General features: G+C 44.8%; 1 protein-coding gene and 1 non-coding gene across 2 annotated transcripts in view; both read left to right on the top strand.

Annotated features, from left to right (window-relative positions):
• LOC135914016 (uncharacterized) overlaps window positions 1–24,174 on the top strand; it is a 134,651-nt gene that overhangs the window by 95,216 nt on the left and 15,261 nt on the right. The window contains exons 3-4 of the mRNA XM_065446719.1: window positions 16,279–16,400; window positions 18,929–19,151. Coding sequence (XP_065302791.1) covers window positions 16,279–16,400; window positions 18,929–19,151 — 345 coding nt within the window. The remainder of the gene's footprint in view (window positions 1–16,278; window positions 16,401–18,928; window positions 19,152–24,174) is intronic.
• Window positions 21,072–21,144, top strand: TRNAL-CAA (transfer RNA leucine (anticodon CAA)). The gene has a single exon. It is a non-coding gene; the product is annotated as a tRNA-Leu (tRNA).

Genomic DNA, 24,174 nt, shown 5'->3' with positions numbered 1-24,174 from the left:
GATGCAACAAGCCCTCGACAACACTGCAGACTTTCTTGGCTAGTCTGGCCTCTCGCTTTCTGATAAGTCAGCTCATATCGACGTCAGAAAGAAAAGAAAGACTAGAATCAAGAACTACCCCAGATTGCACATTGTGATCCACATAGCTGGACAAATATGCCCGCAAGTCAACATCCACAAATCCTCAGCTAGTGTAAGCCCATGACGGCAGAGCCAGCATGTGGGTGAAACAATTATGCAATGCCTGGACGCAACTTCCACACCTGGTGAAAAGAATAATCTCGAAATAACGGGGGTGGGCGAGCGGATACTATAGAAAATCGCAGATGCTGTGCTTGTGTCCAAGGTATGGTACGGTATGAATTACCAGCAGCACACAAAAAAAGACAACTCATCGAATACAGGCATCGGGTAGTAATAACAGGTTTTTCCAACTGTACCGTGCTTGAAGACCTCTATGAGAAAGAGCTAACGAACAAGCACCTAGACAGAGTAGAGTTGCAGCCTGCAGCACAAATTCTTTGTCTCAAAAGCTCAGAACCTCATCCCAAGATACTATGCCAGCTAGCATATGAGATGCAAAGACGACTACCCCTCCCTTCAGAAACACAACCTCCGGAGTACCTGGACTTGAAACACAACAGGCCCATACCATGGAATATGGGGGCAAACAATTAGGCCAGGAGACTATATGCAACTGCCAAACACACAGAGGAGGTTGCTAATCATGAAGATACAAGCAAACATAAGGCACATATAGTACACTGATCTGGCAATAGCAGTGTAACAGTAGTATGACACTACATAAAACTAAACCCCATATAAGTGAGTACCATTCCAGGTCATCCTACACCTAGAAAAGCTGAACGGAAAGCAATCAAAGCAGCACTTGTAATGCAGATTACACCTTGCACAACACCCTGCATGGATCCACCAGAAACTGTCTGGGCCTGCACGTCACACAAGATTGTCAGGAAAATCAGGAGATTAACACGCGACTTGCCAGCACATGGCCAGAAATTAAATTACAGGATATATATCCATGCAGATATTCCAGGACACAAGCGGGCTTATAACCCTGACATAATAACTGAAAACTAGATGAGTTTGTGTGTATTCATTATTAACTAAAGTGCAACAGATAGACAACAGACAAGAACGAAGCGCTCTGTGTGTTCACTTCGTTCCTGTCCATCGCATTTCTGTTGCAGCATAGTTAATGAATTCATAAGGCTGCACAGGAGAGGAATGATACCTCTGCCCAAGGGCCCGATCTCGCATCCAAATCCACGTGTGTGCACACACACACACACACACAAATGTTGCAAGAGTGCATAGCATGAAGCAGTATCAACAGGATGACACTAGATGTGGATGAGGTCTAACTTTCATCTGAGGTTCATTTGTAAAAATGTGGCGAGTTGTAAAAGGGCGATGAGCAAAACGAGAACAAGGTGAAAGAAGGAGCCAACATTTCGACAAGTGGACTTGTCTTCTTCAAGGTCCACGTGTGGAAACGTTGGCTCCTACTTTCACCTTTCTCTCATGTTGCTCATCGTCTTGAATTTCCAACTCCTGCCTTCCCCGAGTTTTCCCCAGAAAAAGAAAGACATCTTTGAAGGACAGATAAAAATTGGTGCTTGATGCAGCCAAACATAAATAAAAATGCTACAGAAAGAAAATAGAGAAAAATTCTAAGTGCAGGAAAAAATCATTACTATTGCCAATCCTGCATGCCAGCACCTTTCAAGAAACACTGTTGTTATTCCAATAGACATACTGACAGCTTGCTTATGCAATGCAAGCACATTCTTCCAGTTCCATGCCATTGGGAAAAAAACGAGTTTCCTGGAAGGTAGCCACTTGCACACTTGGTGATCACTGTTTTTTTTCCCTGGACTTGTATATCTATATGTATTTTCCCCCTTTCCTGCTTTTACGTTTGGTTTCATCAAGCACTAGTCTATCAGGTTTTATTGCTGTACTACTTTGTGGTAACCTTTATAGATCACTGCATTTTCACAATAAACCTTTTAATTAGACGTTATCATACCCTGTTCTTACTGCTTCACACTGTACATTCTTGCTACATTGGCCAAATAAAAGATTTTATAAGGTATCATGAGGGCCATTAAAGTGACTTGCTGCAGTCTAAAAAAAAATACGAATAGCCTGGCTGCAAATGGCACCAAAGAACACATAGGACAAACAAGAAAACCGTGATGATCTAACAATCAAAAGTTTAATGTACACACCGAGTAAATGCTCGCTGACAAGCAGTAGACTGAACATACACAAAAAGAAGCAAAAATTCATGTGCATTTCCTGACGGGAAATGCATCCATTTCTAACGGAGGCCGTGATGACAAGATTAACCCAGCATTTTTAGATCTACAGCTTCCGTAATTTCTCTAGGCAGCCGATCTGCACAGAATGCTAGCTTCTTCCTCTACAATGCCCGCTCAGATGTGGAGAGTGCATTGTAGAGGAAGAAGCTAGCATTCTGTGGAGATCGGCTGCCTAGAGAAATTATGGATGCTGTAGATGCAAATACACTGGGAGAATCTTGTCAGCATGGCCGCTGTTACACTTTCAGAGATGGATGCGTTTCCTGTTGGGATCTGTATGGACACACATCAGATCTTGCTTCTGCTTTTTATGTAAATTCGATTTATTGCTTGTCGACCAGCATTTACTCGGCATGGTCAATAAACTTTCATTTGTTAGTACACCTCATGAGATTATCTTGGTATCTAGCAGAAAGGTGTTCATTCTTTTTAGAGTGAAGCTGTATATGCCTAGGCGAAACACTCATGGTCCGATCACAAGAACCCTAGCGTAAGGGTATGAGCCATTGTTTCGGGGGTTGTGAGCCATTGTTCGTCTTACATGAGGGACGGAGACATTTCTTGTTGGGTAGACATAGAAATGCTTATGCATTTAACACATAAACATTTATCTACGCATTATTGCAAGGAAGGGACACAGAGTGGGACGGGGTTAAGACAAGATCATGATGTCATAATTATCTTGCAGCAAAGGTGTGGCGGGCCATTGGCTACACCGATAGTGACGTCGTTTCTCTCTAGCAGCAGAGCGCGCATGCAGAAGTCTCTCTCAGGCTTCCCTATAGGTTCAAAAATGTGTCCCTGTATTTAATTAAATGAAATGTGCAGCCCCGGTGTGTCACTTGGTAACTACAGTGCATAACTGAGTCATAAACATTATGATTAACGCATTACAAAACACAAATGCGTAACATAATTCAGAAAGACTTCGATGGACCACCTGGATTAACACAATGAACCGCTGCTCATTGCACTTTCGAAGATGGTGATCTTGCAAAGTGCGGTGTGCGGCATTCCAAATAAACAATGTGATAAACCCAAGCCAAACATGTGTATAACCTCATTAAGAAACACAGACATAACCAATAATATAGAAAGACTTGAATAAGCCATTGGAATTAACCCAGTGATAAAAACCGGGGCTGCACATTTCAGCTTCGCTGGTTTACCGTCTGTACAGGGTGCACGGGCAGTAACTTTTTCTGTTATTGTTTGTTAAGTATTGTATAATGTTGCGCCAGCAAAACACGTTGGGCTAGTTGGTGCAATGTCGTGGTACTGCTTTTTTTGCTCGTTTTTTTCTTAATGTTGTGTCTTTCTTACTTATGTAACAACTTTTTTATTCCCCCTTGCATAATACTCCAACCTTGCAGCCTGCGAGGTATATAAATAAGTACATAAGCACGTCATTCATTCATCTGCATACACCTCGCACCATTCCTTGCTCAACAAACGTCACTGTGTTGATGTCTCGCAGCGTGCATCTACATCAACTGCCGTTTGCATTTCAATATGGTTTGTGAACAGTGTAATGCATATAGATTACATGACATTAAGGTTGTGACCTATGCGGTGCATAAGCAAATTTTGCAAAAGATGACAGGTTGGATTGTTGAAAATAATACAAATTGTATATATCTCAGTTACTTTAACAGCATTTAATTGACCACTTGACAAAAACTTCACTTCGCATAGATTCCAACACGTACACTGAATCTGCAGTTTTCTTTTTTGCTTATTAATGCAGTCGTTACTGCATGGCCACATTGTAGATTTGAAAACAAAGTGAAATAAATTTGTTTGTTGCAATATAACAATATGTGTAGATCACTGCGATTGTAACCCCAAAACTTAATACAAACATGCACACTATAGGACGCAGACAAATGTTCAGGACAAATTTCAGAATGTTTGCATCCTGATACTTATGAAAGTGAACGGTTTCATTCCATGGCTGTCAATGAGAGGGAGAGAGAAAACTTAATTGTGTTCGTGGAACAAAAACGCATTGATAAGCTTAGACATATAGTCATTGCTTAACACTTTCGAAATGAATAATTATAGCTTGCTATCGACATTGAAGCAGCCATTCGACAGCAAGAAAAGGAATCAGTTTTTCCAGCTCTGAACATTGAATTGCAGGAAATGCAAGCAGGCATAAAATTCTGCCAATATAATGTTTAGGAATACCAAATTGGAATAAACATTGAGGCTTGCATTGGTACTTTCTCTGGCTGAGCAATCTAGTTTGAAATGGCTCCCATAAGCATGTCGTACCAATGTTGATCTAATACAGGTTGAATGCATGACTAGCTTAAGAAATCTGGATGATTGCTATAAATTACAGTGAAGAAACTATAATATCTAATAACATTAATAATATAATAATAATATTTATTTCCACAAAACAGGCTAACCGTGAGAGGCGTGCGAGGCTGAGCAGAAAGCTGAAAATTTCTACGGGAAGTGCGCCTGCCGTGGGCCTACGATCCTGCATTATGAATAGCGCGTATTGATATGGTCTTCTTGTTAGAAGTTCCGAGTATACTACCAGCGCGAGACACAGCACAACAAAGTGGACGAGAAGCGTGTCTTTTAGAATGCTATGTTACAACGTACTGGTTTCTACAAAAGTGTCGGTAACTGCTCGAAACATTTGATGCGTCGGCTTTTGCGCCTTTAGAAACATTGAGAGGGGGCTCCCATATATATATTCGCATCGCAAGCACGGCGATGGACGAACCAGGCTAGCGCTAAGGTTGAATTTCACAACACAATTTTCATTCCACGTCGTAATCACACAGATCGTTTGAGGCTTCGTTCAGGGGTACACGCGGGCGTTCGGGTTGGTGCTTCTTGTTGCGTTTGGCGTAAGAATATGGCTAGGAGCAGGCACCACATATGCGCAGTGACAGGCAATATACACGCATCCTTTCTCCAGAAGCTGACGCCGAGCACGGGTAGCGCGAGGATCTTGATGGGCTGACACGACAACTTCGTGGCAGCCGAATTCCGAATACTGCATATACGGTGAGGGTAGCTATATGAACTTGTCGATAGGTCATCTTGCAGATTGTTGTAGCACAGGCAGAACGAAACGGTGATAGAAGGTAGATAAGACAACACACATCGCTGAACCACCTGCGAACAGCTGATTACGTGCGCGATGTCGCACTAAACTACAGAAACCGCTGTCGCGCACCCCAAGACGAATCTTAACTAACGTTTTTAAATGAGTAAACGTACATATTATTTGCTTACAATCAAGAGAAGTCAATAATATTATAGTGTAAACGTTTTACTCACTACAATAAAACAATTATGCAGCGCGTGCCACGAAACCTGGCAGTAAGCAACCCTGGGCGTCGCACCAGTCGCATTGTTGAAATCGCAATCATGTGAAATGAGCCCTCTAAAAATCGCATTGCGACGCGTGCGACAGCACCGATTTTCGTCGTTGCAGTCGCAGCATGTGAAACAGCCTTAAGCCGGCGATCGCGCCTCAATTTCGCGCTGGGCCGCTGTATTTTAAAAGCCATCTGCGACGGAGACTGAGTCCGCCTTGCACTATCTTTTCGCGGCTTTTGATGCGAGAGACCGCACGACGGTCAGTCCGCTCGCTGCTGCGGCCGCGCTTCCGCACCACAGCGTTTTGCTTGCGAGTTTCTGCGGTCGTCGAGGAAGATGTGTTCATGTTTGTTTGTGCGCGCGTGACATCATGCTTGCTACTTTAGTTAGTATGCCTATGTTTACAAGTTTATGTGACCGATATTCTAGTGAACGCGGTGTTGCCTTAGAAACGAGCTGTTTCTAAAGAGGGAAATCTGGCGCTGCTGCGCTGTGGTATGCATGGGAATGCCGGTATATTGTGACTTCGGATTGGCATCGTTCTCGTTGAGACAGGACACCTTGAAGACGTGCTTGGCAAGTACCGTTCCGTCTGTCACAATGATTCATTTTCTACTAAAACAGCACGTAAAAAGCTGTTTTAGCTTTATTATTACGCGAAAACATGTTTTGTTTAACTATGAGAACTTCTTATTGTGTGTACGACTACATGTTGCGTAAAAAGTATCAGCGGGCCGCTAAAGTTGGAGGACAGACGACAAGGTTCGCGCTCGCTTTGAAACAATTGGTCGTCTGTTCTTGCTTTTCTTCGCTTGGTCATGCATTGTGGGTGAGTAAAGATGTAATATGCGTGAATGGAAACATTTTATGAAGATTTTAGTTTGAGAACGCGTTATTTGCCTAGCCATATCCACGTTTTAGACGAAGCCTCTTACAACACCAGCCAACACGAGCCTCGCAGAGACATATACCGTCATTCCCATGACGGCACGGTGCCCCCTTAAGAAACTTCCATAGACGGTGGCGCCAGATTACCCTCGAGGTGTTATAGTGAGAAACTCTATGGTTTCTAAGGCTCAGGCGTGCGTCGCTTGCTCAGGCGCACATTTCGTTGCCGCGCCGAACGCTGCGTTGCTCGACGCTCAACGCGTCCGATGCGGGGCGCGTAGTCGCTGCGCCGTAGCCCATTGTCTTACACCCCTTGGCGGGTCGACGGGAACGCTGTCGCATTCCACTCTTGAAGGCGAAGCTTAAGCGTCCGCTTTGCAGCTGTTATGACATCATATGGTAGCTACACGGCCGCGCGCGGCGCAGCAAGGAAGAACGTGGTTGTGCGGCTAATGCTTCGCATAAAAAAAAAGGCCGCGCAATATGCAACGCATTCTTGGCTTAACCAAACTAAGACTGGCCATTTTTTTAACGCTTCCTTAAGAACCATCGACTCCATCTAGCGGCGCCGCCGCGAAGCTTGCGCATTGCCTCCAAGATGCATGGCTTGCCGGTGCGTACGAACGCTGGGAAGTGCGGCATGCAGCTAGCGGGCTCTCTCTCGCGCTTCTTTCTGGACCCGCTGCGCCATCTAGTAGCACTGCCCAGAAGTTGGCGCGTGGCATCTGAGACGAGAAGCGTGGCGCGCCATTGCCTGCGAACGCTAAGCATTGTTCCCTCGCTTGCCACACACTCAGTGACTCATGTTGGCGAGAGGTTCATTGAACAGTGGCACCTACCCAGTGCATTCTTGGCGCAGTTCGGTAAAGCGCTGGCCTGAACGACGTCCATTGGAAAGCGGCATATACCCAATTCATTTGCGGCGCATCCTGCTAAGTCGTCGGGTTACTGTCCTTGAGGAACCCGTGTGACGTGGGTTCAATTCCATGCCGCATCAGATAAATTTAAAGGATTGTTTTTTTTTGTCATTGTATAGCGGAACTTACGTACTGAACCCTATCTAGTGACCTAAGTTTGCATTAAATAGGTTCATTTAAGACCAGCACAGACCGACTAGCACCTACCCAGTGCTCAAAGTCGACGTTTCGTTTCGGAGAGTTTCATTGAATAGCGGTATTTACCCCATCTGCAGCCACCCATGTCGGCTAAGAAGAGATTCGTTGAAGAGCGGCCCATATGTACACATTCCCACATGCTCAACGACTCAAGTTGGGCTGACGGTTGGATTCGATTCTTGTTCCCACAGTACAGCGGCGCGATGCTCTAACCATTCGACCATGCATGGACAACAATGGGCACAGGTTGGCGGGAAGACGGTTATACACATAGATAGATAGATAGATAGATAGATAGATAGATAGATAGATAGATAGATAGATAGATAGATAGATAGATAGATAGATAGATAGATAGATAGATAGATAGATAGATAGATAGATAGATAGATAGATAGATAGATAGATAGATAGATAGATAGATAGATAGATAGATAGATAGATAGATAGATAGATAGATAGATAGATAGATTGATTGATTGATTGATTGATTGATTGTGGGTTTTTACGTGCCAAAACCACTTTCTGATTATGAGGCACGCCGTAGTGGAGGGCTCCGGAAATTTCGACCACCTGGGGTTCTTTAACGTGCACCTAAATCGCTGGTATTACATCCGTACGCTGGTGTTTTCGCATTTCGCCCCCATCGAAATGCGACAGCTGCGGCCGGGATTCGATCCCGCGAACTCGTGCTCAGCGGCCCAACACCATAGCCACTGAGCAACCACCGCGGGTGATAGATAGATCCTTGGCCCCCGGGAAGTCCGTGAAGTACCCTAGGAATTCAAACGCGTTAAAGTCTCAAAATTACTCACCATTTCTTACGTACTAATTGCAAAGAATAAAACTTACGTACTTGTTCTTAAGCCTTGACTTCACCTATACGTGCATGGTTGTGTGCTTCCTGCTTCTCCATTCTGTCCTAAATCGGTTGTTAAATGGAAAGATTGAGATATAAGGTATATCGCTTACCTACTGAAAATTTAAACAAATAAAATAGTATACAAATAAATTACCCAAACAAAATATTTTTTTAGAATGTGGTCACGAGTCACTTGCAGCAAAAAAAAATTAAGTACTTTATTAGCAGATACAGTGATACTTCAGAAAAGTAGATATAGGACAGGATTAGTGTTTATGACAATTGAAACTGCATACTCATGAGGCATCAGGAGTCGCACTTAATGTTCCGTATTTGGGATTTAGCTTGTACTGGGCTGCGTGGGTGGGCTGACATCTATGCAGCACCGGAGAAAGACTACAAATTGTAACCGCATTTGCGTAGCGGTCTGGACAGAAGTTTGTTGCTGATCGAACTCTTGGTCGGAGGATATTCGTCTTTGTATGTTTATTTATTTTTTGTTTATTTAAAAATGTCCTTACAGGCCTCGTATGAGTCATTGGGTAAGGGGGGCGTTACAGCAGGAATAAAAGAGTATATAGGGCATATAACAAAACATAATAGACATAAATTATTAATAGACATTGGAAAAATGTATACACACCATATACAAGCATTAAAGCATTGTACAAAACAACAGGGTCCGTAATGTACATATTAGACAAAGACAAACGATACAGTTTCTTCAATAAGCAATGAAAAAAATGTAGCCACTCAAGTACAAATACCAAACAATACTAAAAAAATACAAGAATAGTAAGCGAAATGACGAGCTCATAAACAAGAGAGCACATAACTGGAAAAAGGAGAAAAAGCATCATGCACTTTATTAAAGTTAGGCGGTGGAATATGAACTGATGAACTGGCGGAAATTATCGAGTAGAGATTCGGATCTTCATTATCGATCGGTTCGAATCTTCATTATCGCCTCCTGCTTTCAAGTCACCCCTATCCCTGGGTTCCTGGCTGGTGCTCTTCAGCGACATATTGCTAAGCCATGCGATTATCAAGAGATTGAGAGACGCAGCAGGAAAGGCACGGATGTTAAATAAGGAATTGTATTTTAGAGCGGTTGGCTAACCTACAATTTTAAACTTATTTAGAGACTCTGTATTATGCAGACACAAGCAAAGAGAGAGATAGAGAGAGAGAGAGAAGAGATAGAAAAGGTTGGGGTAATCAAGACGCAGTAACGCAAACCCGGATGGTTAGTGCGTGCTTACAGGATGGTCACAGCGTGCAAGTCTTCCGCGCAATAAAGAAGGAAGGCCTCCCAACATAGTGAACGATTAGGTGCACACCTAATCAGCATGCACCCCCATGCTCGGTTTACTCGCATGTTCTTGACCAGGTCTATAGGCCGGTAGCCAACATTGTAGTGCTTGTTTTGCCGTACTGCAGTTTTTATTCCTTCTGGTTTTAGTTCTTCTGGTACGTTACCCCTATTTCCCTTAACATTGCTTGTTTTGGCGATTTCTCAAGGTTTGGCGCCCCGCTCACATTAAGGGCAAACTAACGTCGCGTAGTAAAGGTGGGACTCTTATGCCTCCTTTGCAGCATAATCTGTGGGAGAAGCTATCACCCTTACTAAAATTAGTTCCGCCAGTACAAGAACTGCGTAGAAACTTCTGTTTTACCTTCCCATAGACGAGCTTTTCTGTACGTAAATATCTGCAGATTTTGCCTATATGAACGTTATCTGAAATATTATGTTGAGTCTATTAGTGGTCGGTAAAGTTGCCAGCTGTTTTTTATCAGAACAACTACAAATTATAGTCGACAAAATGATGAGTATGCGTATGCCCATGCACTATTTACATATAGTCGACAGGTTTCATAGAAAAACGTGTACGACCATGCACCGCAGTGGCTCGGCGACTATGGCGCTCCACAACCGAGCACGAGGTCACAGATTTCGATTCACAGCCGGTGTGAAAACTTCTAAATCGGAGTGAAATGCAAAAAACACTCGTGAAGAAAAATTTAGGGGCACGTGAGAGAACCTGAGATGAGCGAAATTATTACGAAGTCCTCCTCTACTGCATTTCTCATAGCCGCAATGTTACTTTGGAACGTTAAATTCAATCAATCAATCAATCAATCAATCAATCAATCAATCAATCAATCAATCAATCAATCAATCAATCAATCAATCAATCAATCAATTATGGGCATCTGTAGAGTCCCCAAAGGGATTTGCCAAAGCTAAGCTAAAGCGCTCACAACCAAACCGGGCAAGAAATATGTTGAGCAGCTTTGCTCATCTCACGTGACTTGGTTGGTCTCCCACGTAGTACATAGATGTCTAGGCTTCCGTAAACTCCGGCAATGCAACAAGAATAGCCCCATCACTCCACCTTAAGTTTAGTGCAGCCGAGAAAGCTGGAAACTTCTCTACGACGAATCACAACCCGTGATCATTTGCTCAGTGGATTAATGTGTGCTGACATTACGAGCGTGCCTTCGAATAGTTTGTCTTTTTGCCGCCATAGTACAGCGTTGTACACAGTAACGTGCGACGGACAACGTTTTCCTATCGCTTTCTTTAGTTTTCGCGTCTGTAGGATGAACAAAGAAGACTTGATGCATTCAGCACGAAAAAAAAAATGCTTTCTAAGATTACGCGAAATCCAGTGAATGTCTACCGAAAGCTGCTCTTTTATTTATTTATTTATTTATTTATTTATTTATTTATTTATTTATTTATTTATTTATTTATTTACTTTCCTCTTTACTAGTGCAAGGTCGCCGACCAAAGATATCCGTTGGCCTTTATCTTTTATCTCCGGCCGGTCGATCGGTTGGCCACGTTGTTTATTAGAGCCGGTGTTAGCCTGGAAGTCCGCGCCGGTAACTGCTCCCTGTTCGTCTCTTTCGCTGTTAAGTTATCAGTTACCACATGTCTACGAGTTCAGTGTCGTCTAGATAAGCGAGTACAATCAAATCTCCTTACGAACTTGTCTCCGCCCTTCGGGAAACATTTGTTCCACGCACGCATTTCAAAATCCTCTTGTTTGCAGGTTTTCAAGTAAATTTTTCCGTTCTAGATTGAAGCGCACTCTCTCTTCCTACGCGACGCGTTTAACTACACATGCCACCGTTTCTGCTGTAAACCTTAGTCCTCGGCATATATATGGGGAGGCGTGATATGCGAGCATATGTATACGCATGATTCGAAGCATATGCTGACGCTGACAGGGCGAATAAACATCTTTTGGCTGCATCTACGTCCAAGTTTGAGGCGGATTCTTTTCGTTAAAAAAATATTTTTTTTTTTGCCTCCGAACGATGCTGAAAAAGTTATGATTTTTAACTCTTTCGGATGAACTGAGATGAAGGCGTTGGAGTGTCGGTCCCTTATACCGAAAAAGGACGCCGCTGGCAAAGAAGACAGAAAAGAGGAACATTTTGTACATAATATATGCAAAGTAAAGAACAGGAAGCCAGTTTCACTGATGAAGCCGGCACTGAAACAAACGAAGCTTAGAAGGAGAATACCGCGGGCGATGTATCCAGGAGAAACGACCACGGCAAGCTGGACACGTTGTTACGCACTTCCGATTTATTCTTCCGGGGAACGCTCGGTGGCAACACAAACACATCGGATCTCATTTGCAACCAGTGGTGTACACCAGCTGCTGCGCGCTAGCATGGGGGCCGCCGGGCCTAAGGAATGCGGCGGTCACGGGGATAAGTTAAACAGGGCCGCGTCCTCTGTAGCCGGGGAGTGATGCAGCCGCAAATAGGGAAGCTAGCTTTTCCCGCGTTCCGAGCACGCTGACTCCACGTTACATGCTGCCTACGTGTGTACGGCTCCCCACACGCTTTCCAAACGAAACTCGCCGTTGCCCGCCCTCTCGGGCTTCAGCTACTCCAGTCGCATTCCGGCACCCACGCAAGTTTCCTTCGCCTCCACTCTCTGCCCGCCGGGCAGCGCGCAATGAAACATGCATAACCTTGCCTCTTACTGTGCGGCGTGCTGTGCTGCGGCCCGGTTTGTCATTCATAGCACCACCTGTGGTGTGCGTGTGCGTGCGTGTGTGTGTGTGTCAGTCACTCATTCTCGTGCGCTTATCTGTGCGCTCGAGTTTGTATGGATGAACTTGGATGAGACAGACAAATAGCAAATGCAAAGGAGAGAGATGTAGTAGGGTCAACCGGACGTGCGTTTGGCATTCCGTTTTACCCCGTAGAGAGGGGCTAATGGTATAGAAAGATAATAGGATAGGACGCATGGCATAACTAATGGACGCTTATCGTGGCCTCTGGGTTTCGATATCTACGTTAACTCCGGAATTCTTTACGAGCAAGCTAATGATGTTGCCACGAGGAAGGATTTTTGCTTCCGAAAACTTTATTTAATGCAACTGGTTTAACGCGGTATGGAAAAAAAGAAGGCGCTGTGGGTTTATCAACTGCGGGTCGCGACTCTGATCTGTAGTACTCGTACTCTTTGTGTGTACTGACGTATCGTGGTTCATTCTCCTGTTCTTTTTTCATTATTTTCTCTCTCCTTTCCAAGCGGGTAGGCATGGTGTCTTCTTCAGAAGACAATTGATAGCCCGATTCTTTTTCTGTTTGCGTATTATGTCTGGCGTTTACATACGTTTACATGATCAGTAATAATAATAGCACTGTAATGAACAGCTGCTCGGAAGGCAGTTACGCTGCAAAAAATGACGGGCAATGCGGGACCTTCAATTTAATCGTGACGTCTTTCCCATATAGGCCACTCAGTATAGCCGGTGACGATCCATCAACACTTCTTGTGATTATCGGAATGGCGAGATTCCAAGCTGAAGGAGGCGCCACAAAAGAGGTGAACGTTTTGATGCTGTTGCATGGTTGGCAGCTTCGATTTTTCGTGAAAACAGCCGGAGACGCCATTTTAAAAATTTATTGAGCGAATAAGCGGGAATCAACCAGATGAATTTATTAGAAAGTGTTACAGTAAACTTTGTTATTGGAGGTCCCTTGCAGTTCATTTCTTCCTGCGTTTAATAATAATAATAATAATAATAATAATAATAATAATAATAATAATAATAATAATAATAATAATAATAATAATAATAATAATAATAATAATGATGATGATGATGATGATGATGATGATGATGATGATGATGATGATGATGATGACAAGGCGATGATGATGATGACTATAGGCTCGCCGCGTCTTCGAAACATCAAACTATGCAACGTTGAAGCCTAGCTAAATAAAGGAGACTAACAAGAACCACATTCTAGCGGTAGTGGTGACGAGTTGGTTCAAGCTTCAGGAAACGCCTCTACATCGTGCCATTCAAGCCATTTTTCGTTCACCCGTCGCCTAAACCTGGTATCTTGCTTTTCGATGTTCGACGTTCTACATTCTAGGCTTCCGGGATGCGTGTATAAGCGCCAGAAAGAGGTAGGTGCCGAGAATGTTTTCCGCTTCAGCGATCATTTTTGCATCAAAAGCTTTGGTAAAAGGAAAGCATCTGCTGCCGAAGTACACAAACGCATATAAGCCTATTGAATTGATCCATACATGTCCGCAACATGAATGCGGGGGGCTTTACCATGCTGCCTTTCTTCTCCTTTCCACGACTGCACAGACTCTCGGTTTCCTTGTATGTCCCTTGTTCCCTCCATTCATGTTATTTTTTTTTCGCTTAAGCACACGTCGCCTGCGCCGTTGTACGTTTTTGTACGCTACAACGGGAAAACGCTCTCGCTGCTTTGGTGAAGAATGAAAATGGTTTCGAGGAAACAAAAGCTTAACGCCCGCCGTGGTGGTGTGATGATGTTGAACTTTATACACTGTGGCTGCCGCTGTCTGCGGCTATCAGGAGAAACCATCGCAAATTTATACGCATTTCTGTGTTTTTGGCGTCAGCTTCCCAGTCGTTTTGCAGAGAGACCGCACGAATGGACGAGGGTGGCGCGAACGTAATGGACACTATAGGCACCGTTGAAAGCTGAGCGGTTTGCGCACGTTTTCGCTGCTCGTTATTGTTCTGGTCGTGCTCGTTCAAGAGTGTTCATCATTCTCGCGGCCGCGTGCCCATTCCCGGGTTTGTGGGACATTGGGTTGAATGGCTTTGTGAACATATATTGTCTTCCCCACCCAGAAATATAATAATAATAATAATAATAATAATAATAATAATAATAATAATAATAATAATAATAATAATAATAATAATAATAATAATAATAATAATAATAATAATGCCTATTTTATGCCTACGAATTTTCTTGCCTCATCTCACTACATACAGCTTCTTGCCGTGCTCGACTGTGCTTGCCTTCTCCTTGCACCATTCGATGTCTGTAATTACTTGGCACTACTATTTGCGGCAGGCTTGTTACAGACATTTCATTTCGTACAACGCGACGGCGGTTATTGCTGGGCAACCGACCGCAGCGTATTTCTTAAATGTCGAGGGCCTGTGTTTATAGTTGGCACGCAATTCATGATCTGCCACACAGGTATCTACGAACCTTAACTATCTGCAGGATCCTCGTTATCTAACTTAAATGGCCTCAGTGCTTATCACTGTGTTCCTCGCAGTCATTGCCGGAATCATTCTAGGAAGGCTTCTTATAATTAGCTGCGCTACCGAACCATATCTTCACCTAACTTCTTCAATGACAGTGATTTTAGGAGCGAATTTTTTCAACATAATATCTGTTAATTTATAGGAGAAGGCCAATAGATTTGAAGAAGGGAAAAAAAACGAGAAGCAGACATCGACAAAGCGGCAGGAAGGTGCACCATCTACCTGTCGCTTTGTCTGTCTCCTTCTTGTTTCCCCCTTCTTCAAGTTTGCTGGTGTTTTCCTAGTATAACTACGTACCAACTAGCCCAACAAGCCCCTCTTACAATATCTGTGCACCTACGTAGCCACGAAGTCTGTGCCGATAACTATCCGGAAGCGCACCAATTCAATTTACTGAGAGACAGAGCACTTATCACATGCAACTTTCGCAACCAAGGTGCTCTATTGCGCACTAAGACAGCAGCGCATGAAATATAAGGACACAAGAAACATAATACTCACGTCATGAGTGGTGTCCTTATAACCTTGTCTTTCGCGCACCGCTGCCTTAGTACGTCGAAAAAACTAGCCCATGAACTCGTGTGCACTAATTCAGCTTAAGAAAAGTGATAAACGACGCTCATAAATGATTAACACTTTCGTAAGTGTTATCGCTCCTCTAATGTGCATTGAAATACGGCAATTAAACTCCGTAACTATATAAATTCACCATTTCATCACAGTTGCGTCAAAATCATTTTAACAGCTTTGTAAATAGAACCTACGAGAGGACGCGTCATACTGCGTGCGTGTTTTCGGGCTGGTGACCTCACTGCTTTAAGTAAGAGTCAAGGGCACAGCAAATCATTTTAGTAGAGTAATACAGAGGTTAGAGCTTTTTAAGCACTGTCCTCTGAGTCCAAAATGAGAGGGGAATCACGCAACAAAGTTAAGGTGGCATTCTGTTAACCGGATCGGGTAACTGGCGCACTAAATGATCTAGGGACTGACGCCGCCGCCGAAGGCGCTACCGCTGAACATACTGCAGTGGGGACATCAAGATAAGGCTGAGGTATAGCTATGCAAACAAAAAGAAGTATTGTCCAATGAATCTGCTCACGCAGCCGTTGTGTACTTTCCATTTTGCGCAGAGGAAGCTGTATCCCTGACCGAAGGCGAAGCCGAAGCCAAGAAGAAAGCGGACAGCGTCGAGGCGTTGACCACCATCAAGTGCCTGTCGCGGAGACCTGCCTCTGCCCTCGAGGAAGAGCAGGTAATGTACACGGAAACGTTTGTGTACGGTAGAGCTTTGATGACTTGAGTTAGGCGTTTCTGTCAAATGTAACTCACTCAATTGTTGAAAATGGGGAGGTGCACACCATGTGATCGCGTGCGAATAGAGTGCAAAATCAGTAACAAAATTAAGGAAAATCGGAGCGCATGTACAAACGGTGCGCTCATCAGTGCAGTGTGAAACGGTGCTCCATTGCGCAAGTGTGATAGGGAAAAAGTTAAACGCGTAGCAGTTTGGGCGAGTTGGTATGTCATGACTGTTTTAGGCTTGTAGCGCAGCTCGGAAGAGCTGCGCTACAAGGTCAGTTGGAAGTTAGCGCTCACTCTGTTTCCCGTTCCCTTTGATTACCCCTACCTTATTCCTTTTTTGCTCTTCCGAGCTGCGCTACAAGCCTAAAACAAAAAGTTAAACCTTTTATTTGTGCGCAGGTATATTAGCAGCTCATACGCGGCGCCTCACGCACAATTTTGTAAACCGGCAAGAGTGTCAGTTACGGCATCGTAATTCGGGTTTCTGGTATGTGGGAACTTCGGGCAGGTTAGAGCTACCTGACTACCTGGTGTACTTAGTGATGAGCCCGAAATTCTGAATGTATATGGATACATGCAAATTTTTTTGAACTTTTTTTATGGTTCTGGCCTGCGAGGTCTCGAATCGTGCGCTGACAAGTTCACAAAAATACTGTTCGAAAAAGAAATGATCGAGCTTTATTTATTGCGTGAGGCTCAAATGTTAATGTGCTATTTCGTAGTCTCATATAAAGTGAGCAAACCCCATGAACCATGCCATAAATCTGAACGCAGGTGAACAATGCAAGTTGGATGCACATGGTAAAAAAATGTTTCGACCCTGAGTGGTTCCGTTTCACCTGAGTTATCACGGCGCAGTGGGCACGTTTTTTTTTACGGCATCGTGAGCTATACGCATATTAAAGGAAACTATTATGCCTAGACTGAATGAATGTTTTGCTTTTGTAACGAGGGGAATCAATACGCTAAACAAAAAACTTAGCCCGGCAAGCTTAGCTTAGCACATGCAAGTGACCTTGGCCGTGGAAGCACACACACTCCCGAACCAGATGAATCTCTAAAATCCCAAACACCACGGAGGCCTGAATGTCAGCCCTTATAATAAAGCTTTTACTTACTCACTATGTGCAATCGTGTATTGACGGGGCCAAACATACATCTATGAGTGTTTGAGGAAGCGTTCACTTCAAATGAGATTGACACTTGTATCATGCAGCGACTTCTTTTTTTAATGCTAAAGCACTAGAGACGAAGTTCAGCTACTTTGGAGTATCTATCTGAAAAAATGGGCCAGTGCCTTAGGCAGTGCAGTAACAGAAAACGTGGGTAGATGCCGAAGTCAGTACAACCTAATACAGCGTCTCAAATCACTAGCTGTCTGAAGGCAAGAATGCGAGAAACTGGCCGGACGTTTCAAAGAGCTGCTCGAGAAGACAAGCGTGCGTACAATCGTAGCCCAATGGTTAGAGTACTGGAATGCTGTACTGGATGACAGAGGTTCGATCTCACCGCCGGCCACACATGTATGTCTTTATAGCATTATAGGTGGACCTCAGCCACTCCATGATAGCCTTCACACGCGCAGCTGTCGAGGCGTCTTACACATCCCATTCATGCTATCGCATACTTAGAGAGCTCGCAAAGTTCTGGCCTAGTTTTTCTTTTTCTTTCTCATTTTCAATTCTTCTAGCTCTTCTATGAAGCCCTTGTGGTGCCTGACTGCCGCTTTCGCGCGTGATCACGCACTCGGCGTGACAGATGATAAGAAACGATTAGAATTGCAGCAGCACGATTCTCTCACACACAGTTTCTGTTAAATCCGCAAATAAATAGACATCGTACTACATGTATATATACCAGCGTGCGTCAATTGAGGCTTTTGGTCGGGTGATACACCAGTCGCGGTTGCTTAGTGGCTATGTTGTTGGACTGCTAAGAACTGGGTCGCGGATTCGAATCCGGCCTTGGCGGGCGCATTTCGATTGGATCGAAATGCGAAAAAAAAAACCGTGTACTTAGTTTTAGGTGCACGCTAAGGAATCCCACCTGGTCCAAATTTCCGGAGTCCCCCACTACCGCGTGCCTCATAATCAGAAAGTAGTTTTGGCATGTATAATACATCCCATAATTTAATTTTCTTTCTGTCTGGTGGCTCTGCCGAGAAGAGTTTAAGAAAAACCACACAGGCCACAGGAGCTTACGGGACACAAGATATGCCAAATAAAAAAAAAAGAATGAATTCCAGTGAAGCATGACACATATACTGGAATTCAAAGTTATAGCCCATAACATTTTTCTTGACATACTCAGTGATGCATAATATTATTAGTGTCATGACTTAACAGAGCATAAATTTAGACTTACCGTTCAAACAAGGTCCCGTAAAGTTATGTAGCCGACTGCGCATTGATTGGGTGACTGATACGATGTTCAAGGTGTCCGCTGTAGGTCCATTTGTGTTTCTCTTCTGCTGCGCAGGTAAACGACAGTCAAGAGCGTGTCAAGTCGCGCGACAAGGCTGGTGGACGAGACGACGCTGCTGAAGCCCCTCAACAGGGCAGCAACAACGTCATGGAGGAACTAATGTGGAGAGAGTGCGACCTGCAGCTGAGCGATAGTTGCACCCAATCTGCCATGGAACCTTGCCAATCCCTACAGTCCTGCGAAGAGGCTTCAATCCCTGCCCATTTGACGTCTGAAGGTTAGGCGTTGAGTTGGCCTATCGGATTATTGTCAAGAAAGAGACAGAGTATAATTATGCAGGGAGATTAACTAGGGCGGCAGCTACCCTACACACGAGTTGCGGGTATTGAAGAACAAAGAAAAAAAAGAGATCAGACGGACAGGCATGTATTGCGCATTACGCGGTCATGGCAGGATCTGAAAAAGACGCGCCGACACTGGATGACAAAAACGCACGGTAAGCGTTCGGCGGCGTTGCGGCTTAATTAACGGCCAGTGTGTCCGCCTTACCGACTCCTATTCCTGGCAACTCGCGGCGCGTATATACGTTACGGGGATGGAGCTCCGAGAAATTATGTTCGGTCGCAAATACCGGTTTGGGCGAGTTGGTAATATATATGCATAATTATGCGTGGGTAGTGCGCAATAAACGAGAAAAAAAGGACGCCAATTGGTCTCTGTCTGTTCCATTTGCCCATTTTTTTTCTTTCTTAGTCTATCGGCAGCTAATAGATTCGGACGTTACTTATATAACATCGTCTCTTTTACAGCCGATATCACGTTAAAAGCTGGAGAAGTTGAGTTTGCCGCGTCCATCTGGTCTTTCAGTTGCGTCATCGTCACGCAGCGGACGTTGTCCAGGCCACCCTCTCGTTGTGACCATACAGCGAAGCAAAGCAAAACTCCGCTCACCAACACCGCTACATGGGACTCGAACTCGTGCCCTTTCAGTGATGTGCAATTCGGGACTGGACGCGCCATTCAGTCAACGAACGTGCAGCATTCGCACTTGGGCATTTGTGATACGGGGTTTTGTGTGCCACGCAGGATCCGGGAGCGACGGCGTCTGCATACGCACGTGTTTCGGAGGACACAGCCGACAATTCCTTTGCGGACGGAGACAATGTTGCGCCCATTGCGATGAATTTTTAATGCGATTAACATTCGTAGCTTATAATTCCACCACTTTTGCGTGCTGCTGCTGCCTGCCTTCTATCCCCTGGAACGTCACTCTCGCTCGCGAAACGGGAAAGGAAATTGCGCGTCCAATGGTTGCTTTCGAACCCGGTCCCTTCAGCACAGCAGCCCGACGCTCTGCCCATCGACACACGTCTAAAAATTCCACATAACATTCTTACCAGCTTCTACAGTGAAAGGTAGTGTTTTGACACAAAGTCTCAAAGCGTCAGTGACAATTTACTGTTAAAAATTTGGAGGACGCTTAAGCTTTCAGAGATCCCTGACTGCTTCTCACCCTTCCCAGCAACTGCAGCTTATGTAACCGTAATGTTTACCGGAAAACGCTGGCGGCGAACGTTATGCACGAAGGCGAGCTTTCTGGTGGAAACGCGGCCTCTTGCGCGGGCCGATCCCGGAGATAGTGAACAGCCACGCAAAAAAAAAAAAAAATTGTGGACGCCTTGCAAAGCGATGACCACCAGACCCAGCTCCGGGCCGTCCAGAGGGCTCACGAAAGGGCGGAGGCTCACGGGCTTCCCGTCCCAACGTGGGTGCGGCCCGCGACCCCTGCCGGCCACTAAACCAAGAGTGGGTGGGGAGGGGTTCCTCAGGACACAATAAAGTTATTTCCTCCTTGCATCATTTTTCAGGTTTATGTTACTGTTTCGCACTTTTAATAATTAAGTCTGAGATGATTTACCATGAAAGGCATACACTGTCGGTGTTTTGCTTCATGACATTTGTTTGTGGACTGTCATTCTCAAAATTCCAAGTAATAACTGTCAAGAATGCCTTCAGGTAGCATATGTGGGTTTATAGAGCAGTTGCCTTCACCCAAAAAGATCACGTTCTCGTGACGCCTGCGGCAAAAACGACGTTCCACGTCCGTTGCCAAGCTCTGTGAGTGGTGGCGCTGGCTAACACTCCCAGGATTCTACTAGGACACATAAATACCGAAGAAAGTGGATGGGGAAACAGCGCCGCGGTAACTCAATTGGTAGAGCATCGCACGCAAAATGCGAAGGCTGTGGGTTCGGTTCCCACCTGCGGCAAGTTGTTTTTTTTCATCCACTTTACTTTCCATTAATTTATCGTTTCTTTATTTCGTTTATTAAGCACAAGTAATTCCCGTATGTTGTCCTTGGTATTAGTGTTTGTTGGCTTCTTATGATCTGTCAAGAATGTAAGACAAGGCACGAGCAACTTTAGTGATAGAATGGTGCGGCAATATAATCCGCGTATACGGCACGCGATGCAGCAAGTTGCAGCGACAGCAAGCAAGCAACTTTCGCTCATGGGCAACTCCGCCGATACCAACACCGGGTATTCTGGGACTCGGGGCCCTTAACGCTGTCGCGTTAAAAGTGATAACGCGCGCTCTTCTAGCTGATAACGCCTGAAGCAGAAGCCTACGCAATTGCCCCGTAGTTCATTTGAAGTCAGGTATGGTGAACCCCAGTTTTAACGTACCAGTGAGAGAAAACTAGCTGTGGTTGGTAGCCCGCGTTTAGCGAAGCTTTCTCGGTGGCGTCCAAAGGTGTCGAGCTGGAACAGCGTACCCGAAGCAGGGGAAATCTCAGTGCATAAAAAGGTGTCTTCAGCGATACGCTGTGCGACTACATTTCTTGAATGCTAATCGTATTAATGTCGACAGTGATCGTGAGGTGGATTGTGTCGGATTTTTTAAAAAGAAACAGTGGCACCATTTGAGGAGCAATCAGCAGTCGAGATAGCAGTGCCCACGGAGAGCGACAGTAATGCCGCAGTTAAGGAACTGCTCATATCTGCTGCTGTTTTTGCACGAGCAACTGACGTAAACGCGTACCTATGACGCAACGCGTACAGAAAATGAGTAGCACTGATAGCTTTTCTATTTGGTTCGTGACCTCTTTTTGGTACGTTTCACTCGTACTAAGCAGGGTGCATGGTTGGCCGCTTTCCAGTCTTTTACCAGATTGGTTGGCGGACGAGCAGGGCCGCGCATAAAAAAAAAAATATTTACTTTCGTTTAGCGACTTGCACGGGTCCAACTTCCGGCTCGTATTTCTTATATTCTCCAAATGGTAGTGCTTCTAATACAGAATTGTGTTATTCAGAGCCGAATTCATCGAATATTCATTTGCTTTCTTGCTTTTTTCGTTGTCCTCGTTCCACATTCGGTTATACTGCCCGATCGGCGACGCAGGGTCCCCAACGTGACACCGTGTCTGTGTCCCTTCTATTGCGTCTCCTTTCGCTTGCCGCTGCATTGTATTTCTTTCTTTCAAATAACCTTTTGTGGAGAGAAAGAGTGGGTGTTCTTTTGTGCACTTTTTTGTGTTTTTTTTTGCGGTGAAACTGGACAATTTGAGAGCGTGCACGCAGTTCGAGGTGGCCTCACTGCCGCGTACAGCTACGCCCAATGTTCCCGAACAATGCGTATCGAGTGCCTTTAAGTACCCCCCTTTGTGACTTCTGGGGGTTGTATCGTCGTCTGCAAGCTTTCTATCAGCAGTCCAGCAACCCCCGCTGCGAACATCTCACTCGTATATAATTGATGAGGCTTATGAAAACGGCACTCGGGCGTAGCCCTCCCCACTGCGACCTAGTTCCTTTCACGATTTGCTTGCTCGGACTGTAGCTCGAAATCGCGACTCTTCAATGACAATTTCTTCTTGACTTGGATCGAGAACGCTCGTTAAAGTTCTCGTCTATGCGACGTATTTCTTTCTTTCTTTTTTCTTTATTTGGTGTTCCGCGCTTAATGATATAGCCAGCCATCCTGAATTCGGGCAGCTATATGTCGTAGCTTTGTCCGCGAGCATGCAGTTTACTTCAACGGCACCCATCGTGTTTGCTTAGCGGCTGTGGTGCAGGGCTGCTAAGCACAAGGTCGCGGGATCGAACCCTGGCCACGGCGGCCGCATTACGGGGGGGGGGGGGCGAAATGCGGAAAAACCCGTGTACTTTGATTTAGGTGCACGGTAAAGAACCCCTTGTGGTGTAAATTGTTCTGGAGTCGCCCACTACGGCGTGCCTCATAATCAAATCGTGGTTTGGACACCTAAAGCCCTCTAATTTAATGATTTACATTACTTTAACGACGTTGCTTATGAAGTTGCCTTCAGAAGTTATCTCCTTACAGCGTAGGCTCCGTAGCCTCAGCGGAAACGCCGCAATTCTCGTGGATTATAGCATCACACGGGTCTATTTTCAAAACTAGTATGTCAGAAAAATAGTGAGCAATTTTTATAAGCTTTAATTCCAAGTAATAGCTTCTTGTATTCGGTCATTGTTGATGAGGAAAAAAAAAACAGCGAGAATGTGTTGGAGGTGGTTAGACGCAATGGATGTTTTCGGGTAATATGAAAATGTTTAATGAAGGAGCTCTAACCTCGGGGCTTTATTTACATCACGCTGAATAAATTTCCAGAACCTCACGGCTGTTTGAGCCTGCGTATATGTGTGCAAAGATCACCAGTGCTTGGTGCTATTTACGAAATGATTTGACGATTTGCGAGTGTCTATGGGAATGCAGTGAGGCGTCTGTTGAAGCTCGTTATATATTGAGATATACCAAACTTCACTTTATACGAAATAAAAGTTTATTTGCTCAAAACGCCGAAATACGAAAAGGTGCGAGGAATAGCTGTTTATATTGCAGCAACAACAACACTCGCTTTATTTCTTTGGTTTTCAACTCATTTAATGTGACGTGATTAACAACTCACAGCGGCCACCACCACCTTCTCGAGAGCAACTTTATTATTGCCATGCGCACAACGTCACATTCATCCACTACTCTATTAACCGCTGCAGCCTCAGAAATACGTGTACTGGTGCCACTAGTCTTAGTCTTTGGCGAAGTGCCAATCTTGTACGACAGCTCCGGCTACCAACTACACATTGCTGCATGGGCATAAATTTGATCCCCGATTGGGGCGACGGGAGAGTTCTTGTTTTTCTTTGCCATATGACGAGGGACAAACTGGGGATCAGGAAGTGACGTGGCGGCGACATCACGATGACGTCATCACCAGCACACCGGAAAGTGACCGACGGGCGGGTGGACAGTCGAATATAGACTGTCCAGTTTCGAGCTT

Source organism: Dermacentor albipictus, chromosome 4, assembly GCF_038994185.2.
Source record: "Dermacentor albipictus isolate Rhodes 1998 colony chromosome 4, USDA_Dalb.pri_finalv2, whole genome shotgun sequence".
NCBI lineage: Eukaryota > Metazoa > Arthropoda > Arachnida > Ixodida > Ixodidae > Dermacentor > Dermacentor albipictus.
This window is presented reverse-complemented; position numbering and strand designations above follow the sequence as displayed.